The sequence below is a fragment of the Haliotis rubra genome, unplaced genomic scaffold (genome assembly GCF_003918875.1).
Source record: "Haliotis rubra isolate DU_JTF1 unplaced genomic scaffold, ASM391887v1 Scf449, whole genome shotgun sequence".
Classification (NCBI taxonomy): Eukaryota; Metazoa; Mollusca; class Gastropoda; order Lepetellida; family Haliotidae; genus Haliotis; species Haliotis rubra.
This window is the reverse complement of record NW_025767134.1, coordinates 872645-890309: the sequence shown is the minus strand read 5'-3', so window position 1 is coordinate 890309 and position 17665 is coordinate 872645. Positions and strand designations below refer to the sequence as shown.

General features: G+C 39.3%; 1 protein-coding gene across 1 annotated transcript; it reads left to right on the top strand.

Moving 5' to 3' along the window:
• Positions 1–4679: 4679 nt before the first annotated feature.
• On the top strand, positions 4680–16041 carry LOC124289756 (multiple epidermal growth factor-like domains protein 10). Its single transcript, XM_046726399.1, has 5 exons — positions 4680–4877; positions 6174–6239; positions 7006–8223; positions 14503–14608; positions 14976–16041. The coding sequence occupies exons 2-5, from the start codon at positions 6194–6196 to the stop codon at positions 15325–15327; spliced, it is 1722 nt and encodes a 573-aa protein (XP_046582355.1). The 5' UTR covers positions 4680–4877; positions 6174–6193; the 3' UTR covers positions 15328–16041.
• The last annotated feature ends 1624 nt before the right edge of the window (positions 16042–17665 follow it).

Below are 17665 nucleotides of genomic sequence, written 5' to 3'. Positions count from 1 at the left end.
TTTAGCTATATTTAATGACACCCTGATCACAGGAGCACCGTGACACATAAGGAGGACATCAAAACTTTGACCTCAGTCTCTGTACACAAGGAAATATGTCGAGGTTTGTGAACAATTAACATAGGACACAATTTTCTTGATTATGTCAATGTAAGGAAATATTAACAGAATACCAGTTCCTTCGGCATGTTGGCGAGGGAGTAATGTCTCAACATGAAGGTGAATGTTATCGGGGTTGAGTGTGCTTTCGAAATAAATTGTCGAAGATAATGCTTGAACAAATATGCTTGAGAGTTTTGACTAAAATGAAACAAGATTCTAAAGATGTTTTAATTTATCTATGTAAACTCCCAAATTCGGAGTGGTGTGAAAGCAATAAAGCTATTAGTTAGGTCGGAATTCATTTTGTTCCTAATGCTACTTGGTGTTCCCAGTGAAACTGGTTCTGATTTACTATGAGAATGTATGCAACCTGTTAAAGGATTGTTTACCAAAGGATCTCAGTTGCCAAGTCCTTAGTCTGCGCACCACTCTGCAAAGTCAATGATGCTAATAGAACTATGATAGATTAGCTATGAGTGATTGAGTACAGTTTTACGCCGCTTTTAGCAATATTCCAGCAATATCACGGCTGGGATTCAGTGGAATAAGGAAGGCTGCACTGGTCGGACGAAAGTGACTGATGGCTGATGGCTCGTGTCTGCTGCATATAGACAACGGAATATCATGGAACAAGTACCGTTTGGCGGGGGTTCATTGATGGCGTGGGGGTGCCTCTCAAGTGACTGTAAGCATGATCTTGTGATGATGAGACAAATGCTGAATGGACAATGTTACATCACTGACATCATAGACAGGTTATTGTCCATTTCAAAGACCATCCTCTGAACACAAGGCCAGTCTTTATGGACGACAATACTTGGCCACATCAAGTTTGGAACGCATACAACAATAGTAATCAGCACTATAAAATGAGTCATTTACTTGGGTTTCTTCTCTGAATAGTGTACTATACTACGTGTATTAGTTATTTTTGCCATTTTATTATTCCTTGAGGTTCAATCTATCCAGATGATAACTTAAATTGAGGTTTGGATAAGTTCTTTTGTTATGTTTAATGGTAAGTATTGATACTGTGAAACATGTTGCTGGTGCGATCCTTTTTCCATTTTCCCATGTGTATATCTAAAATCTGCGAATCAGTTTTTGTAAACTTCCATTTATATATAGGTCGAGAATCGAGGGACAGTTAAAGTTATAATTGATTACTACGACATACATTATATTGAAGAGATAATGAACATTGAGTAAAAAGAAATGCGGCCAGTAACAGATAAGTCCACAACTGATTATGTACCATTTGCTGGGTACAGGTGACAGTTAGTATTTTGTCAAGTCACCATGGGCAGCAATCCAGGCTTCAATGCGGCGGGGCATACTACTGATCAAAGAAGTTAGAAAGTCGTGGTCAATGCTGTCCCAATATCGGACCACCTCTTCTTTCATTTCAGCAATATTTGTCAGATTTTTCTTATTGACACTTTCCTTCATCAATCCCCAAACATTTTCTATTGGATTTAGGTCAGGGTTATAGCTTGGCCAATCTAATAATGTCATATTTTGGGTCCGAAACCAGGCCTGTGAATGCTTTGAACGATGTTTTGGGTCGTTGTCCTGATGGAAAATCCAAACATTTCCATAGAACACGTGAGCAGATGGAAGTAAATGTCCCTCGAGAATATCTGTGTACCGCTCACTGTTCATATTCTCTTCAAATACACAGAGGGGCGTTGCCCCTAACACAGATATGCCACCCCATACGTTACATTTCGGACTGTACTTTGGGCGCTGATACAAATGTTTTTCAGTTTGTTTGGTCCAGAATTTCAGTGTATTAGGAAACAGCCACACAGAACTTTCATCTGAGAAAATCACATTGTCCTAGTTAAAATTCCTATGCTGTAAGCACCAGTTCAGCCTTCGCTCCTTTTGTTCAGGTTTCATGATCGGTGATGGAATTTCTCGACCTTTCTGCCAACCCATTGCATGCAGCTCAGTTCTAATTGTCTCCTTACAGACAGCCACAGTTCCTCTATCAATCATATCCAGCCTTAAGTTTTCTAAACTCTTTCGTTTGTTTTTAGAAACAAGAATACCAAGCCGCCTCCTGTCACCGACAGTCAATTTTCTGGGCCTACCTGCGCCTCCCTGGTGCTCAATGCCATATCCATTTGCAATATTTTTTAAAACACGATAAACAGTGGACAAAGGGATGCCTGTTCTACTTGAAATCACTTTAGCTGATCTGATGTCCTTGTTTTAATACTCTAAAATCAACTTCCTCTTCTCTAAATCATCCATACTGAGGATCACTGAAAATGTCGTCTGCTAGCAAGTAAACAAAGGGGATAACTCTTCACAAACTAATGAAAAAGGATTTACGGAGTTGTCTCTCTTGAATGAAACCAAGCACTTGATCAAGGTGCTGGTCAAGGTTGTTTATACTAGAAATCCAATTAAACATATTCCTAAAATTCTCAATAATTTCTGGTCATACTATATAACCGGTAGTACCCCAGAACGCATCGCGTCCATTCAAATCTTCAGTTTCAGTTTTCAATCCTTATTATTAAGCATTGATGATGTATGAATTTAAACGAACACTGTGTTATAGCAATGTTTAGAGATAAACAGACAACCAAGCCTCGAGGTTTCTATTCAACGAAACTGCGGAGTGTTCCTTGATTACCAAAAATAGTTAATCCACCAGATGTGATATCACTGATAGTCTTTATACATATATTATGCATTATACATGCTATATTCCCTTAAGAGTAGTTGATTTTTTAACCACAAAAGTATCTTGAATGCTGAATGCTGTTGGATTATAGTTATGTGCCAAGAACATTCACTTCATCAAAGTTAGCCATGACTATGACAGTTTCACTGTATAATATATTTTTATGAGTTTATGGATGACTTATGGAAAAGTGTTCTCCGTATATTTTGTTCGGAGAATGGTGAGTGATTGGGTGTTTAATGGAGAAGAATCATCTATGCCCTCTAACACTCCAAACAGAAATGGCGGATTTTTCTGTGTTTTGGAATGCTGTATGTCATATTTGCTGTGACTAATTTTCATTTGAATTATCATTTGCTGTTCCTGGAATCAGTGCCTTCAACCACCAGACACCCGTCCTCCAACGACAAAGACTATGTGGTGCTGAAGACACATTCTACCAGTGGTCCACATCCGAGAAAAGCTATTAGTGTTACCCAGCACCAACCACGACGAAGATGCTCTTCAGGAGAGTCCCTTGAAGTGGGAACTCGGTTTGATTTAAACATATTTTATTTACAAATGTGAAAAGGATTGGGGACAAATTATCCAACTTAAAATACCGGTTTCCTGTAGGTTGAGATAGATACGAAGTAGGGTTGGGTATTGCCAAAAGTTTTGTATTGCGATATATTGTGATATGTGTTGGCGTATTGCAAAATGTATTACAAAATATTGTGAAAGTATATAACACATGGTTTAAGGTAGTTAAATTTCTGTTTCCTTTCTTTTGAAACAATGCCACTTGCCACTGTCAGGACTCAGATGTGATTGTACAAGAGATCAGTTGAAAATGTTTCCAAATTGAAGACTTCGCTCTAAAGTTTGGAACTCGAGAAAAAGCGTTTGCAGCGGCGTTCGCCATTTTGGTTTGCCGGTACCAATTATTATATATACCGTTATTAGTAGTTTTGCCCACATGGGGTGATATGTACCGCCCACCCCCCCTAATACGAAGTCACACAACTAAACCTGTCTGCACTTAACAGATAACGACCCGTGAAGATCCGGGGTAGAATAGGTCTTCAGCAACCCATGCTTGTCACAGAAGGCGACTATGCTTGTCGTAAGAGGCGACTAACGGGATCGGGTGGTCAGGCTCGCTGGCTTGGTTGACACATGTCATCGGTTCCAAATTGCGCAGATCGATGTTCATGCTGTTCATCACAATCTGTCTGGTCCAGACTCGATTATTTACTGACCACCACCATGTAGCTGTAATATTGCTGAGTTCGGCGTAAAACTAAACTCACTCACTCACTCACTGGAGTTTCATAGGAACGTTGTGTGTATTGTTTTCCGCTGTACCTTATGTTCCTGTTCTTTCAAGTGAAACACGACCCATGAAGGTCCGGTTTAGAATGAACCTTCAGTAACCCATGCTTGTCGTAAGAGGCGACTAACGGGATCGGGTGGTCAGGCTCGCTGACTTGGTTGACACATGTCATCGGTTCCCAATTGCGCAGATCGATGTTCATGATGTTGATCACTGGATTGTCTGGTCCAGACTCCATTATTTACAGACCGCCGCCATATAGCTTGAATATTGCTGAGTGCGGCGTAAAACTAAACTCATTCACTCACTTAACATATAACACGCTACCCAGAGAAGTTAAGTGAAATTTAAACGTATATGGAGCTGTAAACCTAGAATTCTTTGTACCGTGAGTTTATCAAGACACGATCAGTGAGTGGATAAAGATAGTCAAAAGCCGCTTTTGCGAAGCTTTATAAGGCCATTCGTGTTTCTATATTTTTGCTTGAAATTTCAAGATACTAAGTTGAAATCAAAAGGCCCCAAAACGCACCCGTAGCCATCGCAGCAAGTTCGATTCAAGGCCGCGTGATACTTAAAAATATGAAATTGAAAATATTTCCTCAATTTGTCTCGAGTGTGGGAAGTAATAACTGAACCTTGTTACTAGCAAAACTGAACCCAAAAGGCAGATGGTGAGGAAGGTAGTTGCTTCCTTCTGATCACATTGTGACGCACTCCTCTCCATCGTGTGAGTAGCCAGTAGTCAAGCTGCGACTCAAGGTGAATATTATAGATTCTCTATACAGTAATCTATAAACTATATTTTGTATTTCGATAGAAGTCATGTATATAAGGTGATATTCTTGAATCCTGCTCCAAACGTGATTCACATGATGTCATATATATATGCATGACATCATGTGAATCACACAGGATTCAAGAATATCACCTTATATACATGACTTATATCGAAAAAATACAAAATATCCAAATGCACTAGTGTGACGTTTAATATATATATATAAAATTGGCATGTATAAGTCATATATAGTGCATTTGGGTGTTTTGTATTGAACGAGAAGATGCCATGGGAGCAGAGAAACACGAACTCTCTGCTCCCATGACATCTTCTCGTTCAATACAAGATATCCAAATGCACTAATATGACGTTCTATATTTATTATATACCCTCTCATGTCATCCGTATTGCTCCCCTGTATTACTATCCTAAGTTCACATGGGTATTGTGTTGCATGACAGTGTTGTCATTAAAGTGATATTTACATATCTATATACATCCATTGTGTTTCCTAAGAATATGACAAACTATAAGAAGTGTACACATTTCCTAGGAATGACAAGTCTTTATGGATGATCAACTTCTTACAATAGCGACGTTTCGGTATAGACAATTAACAATGAAAACAAACATAATTATACATGATACAAGCCGAGGCAAGATAAAAGCATGATAAATAGGATTACCAATGAAAGCGGGGATAACTAATTGAGGGAGAAGGAGTTAATTTCATAGCATGGTAATTACGCACAGGCTATTTTACAAGAATATTTTTAGAAATTGACATCAAAATACGAAAATGTTATACATTATAGCAATACATATCGATCAGTAGAACAACGTTTAGGTTGGGAAAGGGCTATAGAGAACTGAAGAGTAATTTCAAACATATTTGCCTTGAGTTAGTTTGTTTTACTTGGTAGAGGAAGAGTGGAAGATAATTTCTGAAAATCCTCCAGCAATTATTAATACCGTTTTTATAGCTACATATTTTCCCACAAATATACATAGCTCTATTTGCATCCGACCCTGTCAGAATCAAAAGCTGCAACATGCAGTATCAGATCCAGGACCGTGGTTTGTAATGTTTCCTTCCGTGATCTCCCATTTCCCTCGACCCGAATCTCACCCATACAAAATAGAACACTCCATAGGAACCAAAGCTCCATAAATTTGCTTCAGTCCCTCATCCAAAACTATGACCTTGATAAACTCAGATGCTGTTAAAAGCAAGTTAAACAGTAAAATATCGCACTACTTTCAATCTCGTTTTTCAGAAATCTTCACCACAACAGCCATGGTTGATGCCGTGGTGATGACCCTACTGTGTGCTGCTGTAGCAGGTCAGTACACATGCATCCTCATAATTTATTATCCACGATACAAGATCGCAATGCAGTCTGTATTTGTTTCACTGCCTGGATACACGTGATTTTCTCACAGCCTAGACTGTTGATGACTCGGTATGTGAAAGTCATAGTCTGTTTCCTTGACTGTCTCAATGGAAGCCATCATTGCTGGTACGTCGAAAGATAATAACTGCTTTCAGGCGGTTGTAGTTGTAAGATTCGCAACATGATACACGTTATATGGAATAAGATACATACTTGGAATTCACAATGACTCTTAGAAGGTGGTCAAATGTAACACGTTATATTTTGGATTACACTTCTCAGTAAAATACAGATTCTAGATTATACATGCTATATTCTCATAAGAGTAGTTGTTGTTTTTTAACCACTCTGTTGGATTATAGTTATGAAGGCACAGTGTCATTCACACTTTCTCAGTAAAGCACAGATTCTAGTACTTTTGTTGGGTTGAGTCCCATCCGGGATTCGAACCAACACCCTCAGAGTCAGGCACCTAATCGCCAGCACACACAGTCAGCCGCCTAACCCACTGAGCCACTGAGCTTCCACAGTAGAAGCCCTGACTCAACACAAGAAAAGTACTAGAATCTGTACTTGACTGAGAAAGTGTAATCCCAAATATAACAAGTGTTATACTTGCTTATTTCGACGAGAATAAGAAATGGAAACGTGTTTCGGATTTATTGTCTTACATTAATATCAGTCATTTCATTGTATGTCGTCTCTTTGTTCATAGGTTCCGCTACCAGCAGTAGTTGCAGCAACTGTGACGGTAACAACGTGACCTGTGTTGACGGTGTGTGTCTACCTCGCTGTGTCAGTGTGACGTCATCTGGAGAGTGTCTCCAGTGTCTGGACTCCAGGTTCTATGGTAAACAGTGTCAACATGACTGTCCAGACACCTGTCTCAACTCTCGCTGTCAGATGAACAACACCCGTGTTGTGTGTACAGAGGGATGTGTGGCCGGCAAGAAGGGAGATAACTGTGGTGTGAACTGTCCTACAGCCTGTACACAGTGTGAACGTTATGGTGATGGTTGTACAGGACCGTGTCAGAATCCCCAGTATTACGGTCAACACTGTAGAACACCTTGTCCCTCCAACTGTACAGGTGGATGTAATAGGATCACAGGGGAGTGTGGCAGCTGTGAGCCAGGGTACACAGGGGACAAGTGTGATGTTACCTGTCCCTCCAACTGTAGAGGTGGATGTAATGGGATCACAGGAGAGTGTGACAGCTGTGAGCCAGGTTACACAGGGGACAAGTGTTATGTTACCTGTCCCCCCAACTGTAGAGGTGGATGTGATAAAGACACGGGGGAGTGTGGCAGTTGTTTTGAAGGGTACAGAGGGGACCACTGTGACAGCTGTGAACCAGGTTATACAGGGGACTACTGTAACATTACCTGTCCCCCCAACTGTAGAGACTGTGACAGGGAAACAGGCGAGTGTATACACTGTGTTGAAGGGTACTGCAAGGGTGGATGTGACGAGCAGGGAGATAACTGTAACAGCACATCTTGTAAAACAACATGCCGAGCAAACTGTAATGTTTATGACTTCACACAAAACCAGTGCAGTGGACCTTGTATCAACGCCAACTACTATGGAAAGATATGCACCATTCCATGTCCAGATAACTGTGACAAATGTGAGAAAGACTCTGCGAGATGCCTCAACTGTGCACCAGGTGTGAGAGGGGAACTGTGTAACGAGTCGTGCCCATCTAACTGTAAACTGTGCGGTCGCTATGACAACAAATGCATTGGCCTCTGTCACGACAGTAACTACCACGGAGTGAGCTGCTCCGATCCATGTCCCGTCGGCTGTGAAGGGTGTGAGAAGGACACTGGACTGTGTATCGGTTGTGCCCGGAGCTTCAGTAGGACATACTGTGATGATATGTGCTCTCCGTGTTCACAGGACACGTGCCACAGAGAACCTTGTCAAAAACGTATGTAACATAATTCACTCATGTATTCCTTTATACCCAGGGTTTTACCTTGACCAACAAAATTAGGAGACCATAGGGGACCCGACCCCACCCCCACACACACACACCCCACACACACACACACACTTATTAAATTCAAGTTTCCGTACATGAAATACGAGTCGTGTGAAGTGATGAAATGATGTAGCAGACTGTACTCTAAGGTTTAATGATTACTTTCATTACAAGAACTTTCTTGTCACGAATTTTGAACATTGAATATTATTGTGCGTTCCAGGGGACACATTATATGTATTTTTTCTGCGTCCATTGTATACGTCTGTGCATATTGGACGCACATTTCTGCGTCGCGTCAAATCCTGTTAATGCCTATTGTAACATCACTCTGGTATACATAGATGTTTAGCACGTTTCCAAAATGAAAGTGAAGCTTCATATTATTGCCTCTTTGAATAATATTTAAATGTTTCATGGAAAGCCAGATGTGATACAGGGCTGTTTGTTGGTATCAAACAAACGTGATGTTTCGAAACACATGTCGCGCCTTGAAGAAAGTACTCCACATAGCGTCTTCACCCTCTGGGCACCACTGTCGTTTGTCAGAATACTTACATTTTAACTATATTTAGTGAATTATATAATCAACGGATATGTTTATATTTATAAAGGATGTAGTTAATATTATGTGCTCTGTAATGTTTGGTGTATCAAGCAAACTAAAACGAACAATTTTTAGATAAAGTTGCTATTTGGATCATTTTCTTTGACGTTATTTGAGATAAAACACATGTGATAGAAAACAGGCAGAATTTTTTCCATAATCATACTAGATATTGCTCATAGCAAATATCCCTTGTATTATTCAAACTATGTGATAAGTATGTGTTATGAATCACTTTATATAAGTGATGGTACACGTAAGTGTTCGTGAAAAGATGAGAATATCCTGCTCGTCCCGTATCACATGTCCCAACCATATGTAACTGCAACTCAATGTTTCACTTAAAAGAACAGGAACATAAGGTACAACGGAAAACAACACACACGACGTTCCTATGAATCTCCAGTGAGTGAGTGAGTGAGTTTAGTTTTACGCAATATTACAGCTACATGGTGGTGGTCTGTAAATAATCGAGTCTGGACCAGATAATCCAGTGATCAACAACATGAGCATCGATCTACGCAACTGGGATACGATGACATGTGTCAACAAGGTCAGCGAACCTGAACACCCGATCCCGTTAGTCGCCTCTTACGATAAGCATGGGTTGAGCGGAAAAAAGACGGCCATTTTGTTTTTATGACGTCATCCCGCAAGTGTGTGACCTTTTGTGACCTTATCGATTTTGACAGTGAGTTTTGAACCCTTAAGCCCCACAGCCCCCTTTTGGATGACTCCCCTTCCGGCCCAAGTGTGTGTGACCTTTAGGTTGACTTCATACAGAACAACCCCTAAAATACAACCCCATACACAAGAAGCTTACACCAGTATTTAATCATATTATACAGCCTGTGGAATAAGAGCAGGTAACGACGTCAGTAACCCATGTGTAACATGATGTAAAATAAGCGTATTGTCATATAGTATTCATGGGAATGGAAATAAAATGGTTTTTGATGTTAATTTAACAGTTTGCAATTAAAGTTCAACTTTAAAATTTTGAGTAAAGGCATCCGAAAGTTTTACAGGAGAGCAAATATAAGTTTGTTTTCTTATTCAGTAATACAATTACACCATATATTACAAATGCCAAACCATTTCATCATTGTCCAACCATTTGACTCTTAATCCATCCTACTTGAGTTATTCAGTATAGTGAGCACCAGTCCTCAACTGCTTACTATTTCCCGTATTTAATTCCGGTCACACACTTAATGACGGAAGCTGACACCTGAGTATACATACATTCAATCTAGGCTGTGCGCCATTCACGTTAAAAATGATCCAGGCTATCAACAGACATACCATGTACACATGGCTACCGTCTGGCGTCTTCACCCTCTGGGCACCACTGTCGTTTGTCCGAATACTTACATTTTAACTATATTTAGTGAATTATATAATCAACGGATATGTTTATACTTATAAAGGATGTAGTTTATATTATGTGCTCTGTAATGTTTGGTGTATCAAGCAAACTAAAACGAACAAATTTTAGATAAAGTTGCTATTTGGATCATTTTCTTTGACGTTATTTGATAAAACACATGTGATAGAAAACAGGCAGAATTTTTTTCCATAATCATACCAGATATTGCTCATAGCAAATATCCCTTGTATTATTCAAACTATGTGATAAGTATGTGTTATGAATCACTTTATATAAGTGATGGTACACGTAGTAAGTGTTCGTGAAAAGATGAGAATATCCTGCTCGTCCCGTATCACCTCTCCCAAGCATATGTAACTGCAACTCAATGTTTCACTTGAGTGCGAGTGAGTTCAGTTTTATGCCGCACTTAGCAATATTCAAGCTATATGACGGCGGTCTGTAAATAATCGAGCCTGGATCAGACAATCCAGTGATCAACAGCATGAGCATCGATCTGCGCAATTGGGAACCGATGACATGTGTCAACCAAGCCAGCGAGCCTGACCACCCGATCCCGTTAGTCGCCTCTTACAATAAGCATGGGTTGAGCGGAAAAAAGACGGCCATTTTGTTTTTATGACGTCATCACACAAGTGTGTGACCTTTTTGTGACCTTATCGATTTTGACAGTGAGTTTGAACCCTTAAGCCCCACAGCCCCCTTTTGGATGACTCCCCTTCCGGCCCAGGTGTGCATGACCTTCATACAGAACAACCCCCTAAAATATAACCCCATACACAAGAAGCTTACACCAGTATTTAATCCTATTATACAGCCTGTGGATTAAGAGCTGGTAACGACGTCAGTAACCCATATGTAACATGATGTAAAATAAGCGTATTGTCATATAGTATTCATGGGAATATATATATTACAAATGCCAAACCATTTCATCATTATCCAACCATTTGACTCTTAATCCATCCTACTTGAGTTATTCAGTATAGTGAACACCAGCCCTCAACTGCTTACTATTTCCCGTATTTAATTCCGGCAGAGGCCATATATTAGAGGGACGGCCCTTCCCAACAGTTTATCACTAACCATCAGCGGTACGGCCTGGCATGTAACTGATACACATCGACACCTAGTCTGTCTCACAGTCCCTGAACCACATTAATTTCCCTACTGCCTTGCCCTCTCTGCAGGCTAAAGCCCTAAATAAAGCAAGTCTAGATTTCCTCAGAATCTCTGGTCTCCCTAGGGCTCCTTTTCAATATAAATGGGCTTGTTTGTTACTATCAAAATTATATATATTCAGAGACTAAGCCTTAGTCTAATCGACGCCCTGCTGCTTACTTCCCTCTACCGGTACACATCCGCAACAGATGCGCAGACATTCGCAAATGAGCACTCTGGTAACCACGTAAACAATATTGCGTAATATCCGGGCCGAGAGTTAATTCCCTTAGCGGGATTTCACCGGCTGCGTTTGACAGTTAAACATTACATGGACAGCTCCAATAAACTGATTACAATAATCTTAATTTTTATGTTATCTCTCATTTGCACATGTCAACTGACAACATCGCAGAACATGTATCATTCGCGAAGTGCGTGTCGTCATAAGCCTGAAATATTTGTTTCATCATTTGGCATGGCCATGGACGACTTAATTCATTCACTGGGATGATTCCGACTTGGACCTCGATACTTACTTGGAGAATTTACAGACTACGACAGGACAGAGAATATAAACCAAAAATACAAAAATCAAACTAACCCAGTCAGGTGAAGGCAGTTTTAACATTACAATTGCCAATATCCCCCATGCTCGCTAAACGTATCATCACATGGCTAATCTGAAGATTTACTTGCAAGTATTCGTTGGCACAAAACGAGGGTGTGGTCAAGCAGTCGATGAAAGTAAAAATTCCCGTGAATTTATAAAGAATGTGCAGATTTGCAAGCGTTGGACTTGCTTCGACCTCACCCCTGTTGTGTGCGGACATATCGTCATCCATTTGTGTCAAGATCGTTTAGTTGAGAGTCAAAATCGGTTTTCAATCGACTTGCAGAAATAACAATAAAGAATTGGTAGGTGTCATGAGTGTTGCTCGATAGGCCAATCATCCATGATTATGTTTACATAAAGTTTTAATCGATTGCATGCGATGGTAGCGTAGCGTTTGGCAACGCAGTCGGGTAGGGTGCACCCTAGAAGTGTCCGGCCTTGTAATTATGTATTGTACTGTGAAACATTTCGAGTCGGGGTGTCATCTCAAAAACAATATTTTTAAAATCATGAATCCTCGGAAAGACACGAGGGCCTGTGACTGGCTGGTGTTTCACTAAATGACACATTTTCCAAGAGCGTTGGTTTTTATAATGTCAGTTGTTGGGCTAGCAGTGATTATGCTTTGTGCCGTATGGAGACACTTGATGTTAGTTTTCAAAGGGATTCCGGTCAAACATTTACTTAATGACGGAAGCTGACACCTGAGTATACATACATTCAATCTAGGCTGTGCGCCATTCACGTTAAAAATGATCCAGGCTATCAACAGACATACCATGTACACATGGCTACAGTCTGGCCTTTAAACTACAACAAAACGAAATTTATGGCCAACTTGTCCGGCTATCTTTCTGGGCACAGGAAGCTGAACACATCAACCCCAGTTCCGCACCAAATGTCACCTACTTGAACATATCTGTACACACGTAAGTATAAGTCATGGTGATAAAAATGACAGCACTAAATACTTAAAATTGTGGTCAGTTTTAATGACTGGATGGATGTGATTTTAAAAAACATAAACATCTTACACTATTTCATCCAATCACAGCTGTCACATGTCACTGTCTCTTCAGTTATGGCTTGGCTCAGCGAGCAAGCGATTCTGCTTTAGTGTAGTGATGACAGCGTAATCTATTTTAAACTGCCTATTGATACCTGCAAAGGTTTGATTTAACAAACTGCGCTCTGATATTTCGAACAAGACTGCTTTTGACCTACTAAATAGCATCTTTAGCATCTAAATTCACCTAATATTCATATTGTAATATTCATTCTACGTTGATATGAAAAAGATATGACGTTTGCTGTGTGAACCCAACACTCGAGTCGGCAAATGAAACTCATACCACTCTTATTCATAAAATAATTGAATAATAATCACAGACCACTAAGGTCAACCTAAAGGTCACACACACCTGGGCCGGAAGGGGAGTCATCCAAAAGGGGGTGGGGTGGGGCTGAAGGGTTCAAAATCGATTAGGTCACAAAAAGGTCACACACTTGTGTGATGACGTCATAAAACAAAATGGTCGTTTTTTTTCTGCTCAACCCCCAACCTCTACAACAGTCATTGTTATTTGAAGAAAATAGCTCTTGACGTCATCTTATCGGTTTTTAGTGTTTTAGTCGTAAAGTGACTCGTATTCATGGACTTTCTAGAGAATACCTTTCTGACCTAGAAAGGATTCTAAAAACAGTCCCTCTGTCCCACATATATATTTTGCATTTGAACACAATTATTCTAACACATTGAAATTAGGAAATGTGCGGAGTTATATAAAAATCAAAGGACCTAAATTTCAGTGCAATGCATGGTAACTACTTGGCTAAGAAGGAATCGCATTTTTGATAATAAAAGTGACGAAATTTGATTGTACGATTCCGACTATATCTTAAGCTTGTGTTCATAAATTACCATACGAAAGTGATCCATACCATACCATACCAGGTAATCGGTAAAATGTGAGCGTATCCTGCCCCACCAGTGGCACCCTTTACAAACACATGCAAAGGCATAAAATACAAAAAACAATACACGGGAAAAGTAAACAAAAGAAAGAAAAGATGTGGAATTACACATTGTCTCTGAGTTTGTCTCTGAGGTGTCAAATTTGGAAAGATCTTTCACATGTCGATAATAAAACTACATATCCGTTACAGGACCATTGTGGCAAGTTTCCCTCACTGAACCGTAAGGTGTACTTTTCACACGTCAAAATGATTTCCCAAAATATCCCTTTTATTTTCACCTGAACACACTTTGGTTATTTCTTTTGGGGCATTAGCAGGACTCCTATGCTCCTACGCAAGTCAAAATGATTCATCAATACTTTTATTTCAGGTTCACCTGAACACACTTTGGTTATTTCTTTTGGGACACTAGCAGGATTCCTATGCTCCTACGCAAGTCAAAATGATTTACCAAATTAACCCTTTTTATTTCAGGTTCACCTGAACACACTTTGGTTATTTCTTTTGGGGCATTAGCAGGACTCCTATGCTGCACTGTTCTAGCCATGATCATCATATTTCGGATATATGTGAAGAGGAGGTAAGTGCTAGTACTTCTTTACTCTTAAAATGATTTTGAGAAAATGTAAGTTCAAACTGACTTAATACTTTAATGGGATCTATTTTTAGAGGCCCAGTCCCTTATTACATTAGCTGTGACAGGTAAAGAACGAATTACAACATAGATAAATACCTGGAGCTGGTTGTCGTCTTGATGCTTACATTTTGATGGACTGCAGTGTATGAGTGTTTCTTCTGACATCATCATGATTTTCTGATGTTAATTGACGATGTTTTAGAGTGGATTTTCCACTGCAGATTTGGTATTGTAAACACCTTTCATCGGTAATAATTTTCTGTAATACTGACATTTACATCGGATAACGGGTTTTCCGCTATTTTAACAGAAACACAGATACTCCTTTCTTCAGGAACATTTCAAGAACAATCAACAGCACCAATGCTACGTACAGTGAGATAGATGACAGTTTAGTTTCACCATCACGGCCAACGAGACCTGCTTTACCTCTGAAAGAAATCCCCAAGAAAAGGAGGGCTGTCTTGGATGCATCGGCGCTTCCCGAGATGGAGAGTGTTTCTTGCTGTGAGTCGATCCAGAATGAATGTGATGCTGATGTAGCCATGTCTGAACAAATCCATCACCTGACTGAAAAGACTGATTCAATAATCTTTATTGAAGAAAACTGTGACTTGTCAAATGTGAATGTAAGATATCTTACAACGGACACACAAACATAACCCAGGATGTGAATGAAACGTTTGAGGAGTGAGCGTTTTTTGAGAAGTGAACTATTTACATATCTTCATAAACATGAAGCTTGAACATCAGTTTGTCGCAATGCCTGGTCTGATGCAACTGTCCTGTCACAAAACAAAACAAATCCAACTTAAATTATTAGGGCCATCCTTATTTCAAGTGTACATGAATAATGTAACAACTTTCAAAACTATCTGTATCACTGGATGCTTCGCCTATGATACATAGATTGGAACGTCAACAACTGATACGGCTGAAATTGTTCACATATATAATTCTATGAGTTTACCTTAAAATTGTTCGAATGAACTTTTTTTGAAAGACATTACAACATAAAATAGTTTTGCAAACATCAGTCGGGATTCACTGACCTAAGGTTGTCACCAAATTTGTTACTCGCCATGTTAACAAGCACTTTTGTGGGACATTTTGTGACATTGCAAACACATGCGACATGTCATAATATAAAGGCACACTGGAAAATCTCATAAAACAGAGTATGGCACAAAGGTGCATTGGATAGGTATGACATAAATATGCATTGGATAAGGTTATGCCACAGGGTACGGCATAAAGGTACATTGGATGAGATTATACCACAGAGTATGACATAAAAGTACACTGGATAAGGTTATACCACAGGGTATGACATAAAGGTACATTGGATAAGGTTATACCACAGGGTATGACATAAAGGTACACTGGATAAGGTTATACCACAGGGTATGACATAAAGGTACATTGGATAAGGTTATACAACAGGGTATGACATAAAGGTACATTGGATAAGGTTATACCACAGGGTATGACATAAAGGTACATTGGATAAGGTTATACCACAGGGTATGACATAAAGGTACATTGGATAAGGTTATACCACAGGGTATGACATAAAGGTACATTGGATAAGGTTATACTACAGGGTATGACATAAAGGTACATTGGATAAGGTTATACCACAGGGCATGACATAACGTTACACGACAAAAAGCTTATACTACAGGGTATGACATAAAGCTACACCTGGAAACGATTACATAATATAACACTAATGGTAACTTATTAGTTACTTGTAAGATCGTCGCCGAGGAATGTCTCAGTGGCCATTTATCGATTCACACTTTTAGCAGAGCAGATGTCACACTTGATTCAGTACTGGGGCCATTCTTATTTCAAGTGTGCATAAATAATGTAACAACTTTCAAAACTATCTGTACCACTGGAATTTTCGCCTATGATACATAGAATGGAACTTCAACTACTGATACGGCTGAAATTAAAAAAAACAAATATGAATTTCTAAGCATTCTTTTTGCATGAACAACACCGTTTTCAACGATTCATGAAAACAGCGGAATTCACAAAATGAAAGAGGCAATAATTAACAGTAATTCTGTTACTGATTTTAAAACAAGAATTTGTCCAAATGTACGTACAATTGCCATCAGACACATCACACTAAGACCCAGTAGTAATAAGAATATTGATGTGTTTTGAGTTTAGATCTGACATTGTTTCATTTGCATACGCCCTTATATGTAGTGATTTGTCATTGAAAATCGAAATCTTAAAAAACCTATATGAAGAATGATTTAATTGTTAACTATTTCCATCAATTTATAGTGTAAACTTAAATATTTCTATCTAAACCATTAAGGTCTAATTGACCCTACGTCTCTGTTGTATTATGTTTTCCATGTTGCATTTATATGCATGTATATTTTCACAGAAGAAATGTTTTAGTTATAGTGTACAGGATGTAAATATCGTATTAATGTATGTATTGTAAATCAATGATATTCCATGTATAAAACACAGTTTAGTAAGTATTTACTTACTCTCACGCCTTACTTAAATTCAGTATGTTCATCATTGTCTTAGTTGCACTTACTAGATGTGCTATGACAGTAACGCTTCATAAAAATATGTAAAAATGTTCCGCTATGCATATCACTCGTGGCTGTTCTGCATGTTACCCTAAACAATCACAGTAATATAATAGTCATAATACATATTGATGAATACACGCACGCACGCACGCACGCACTCATGCACGCACACAAACAGAGACATAGTCGCGAGTGGTTGTTGTGTGGTCAGGCAGTGAATTGCTCATTCCAGCCAACATGCACAGTGTACATATGATATCTCACGTGTCTCAGGTCTTGCTGTTGATATTTACATATTACACTATTTGATTAAATAAATGGATTTTGCATTTAACAGAACTCCTATGTGATAACAGCCGACTAAGGTGGTTGCCTGTGCAACTTGTTGATTGTATTGTCAGAGAGTGGTTGCAGCTATCTTTGCTAATCG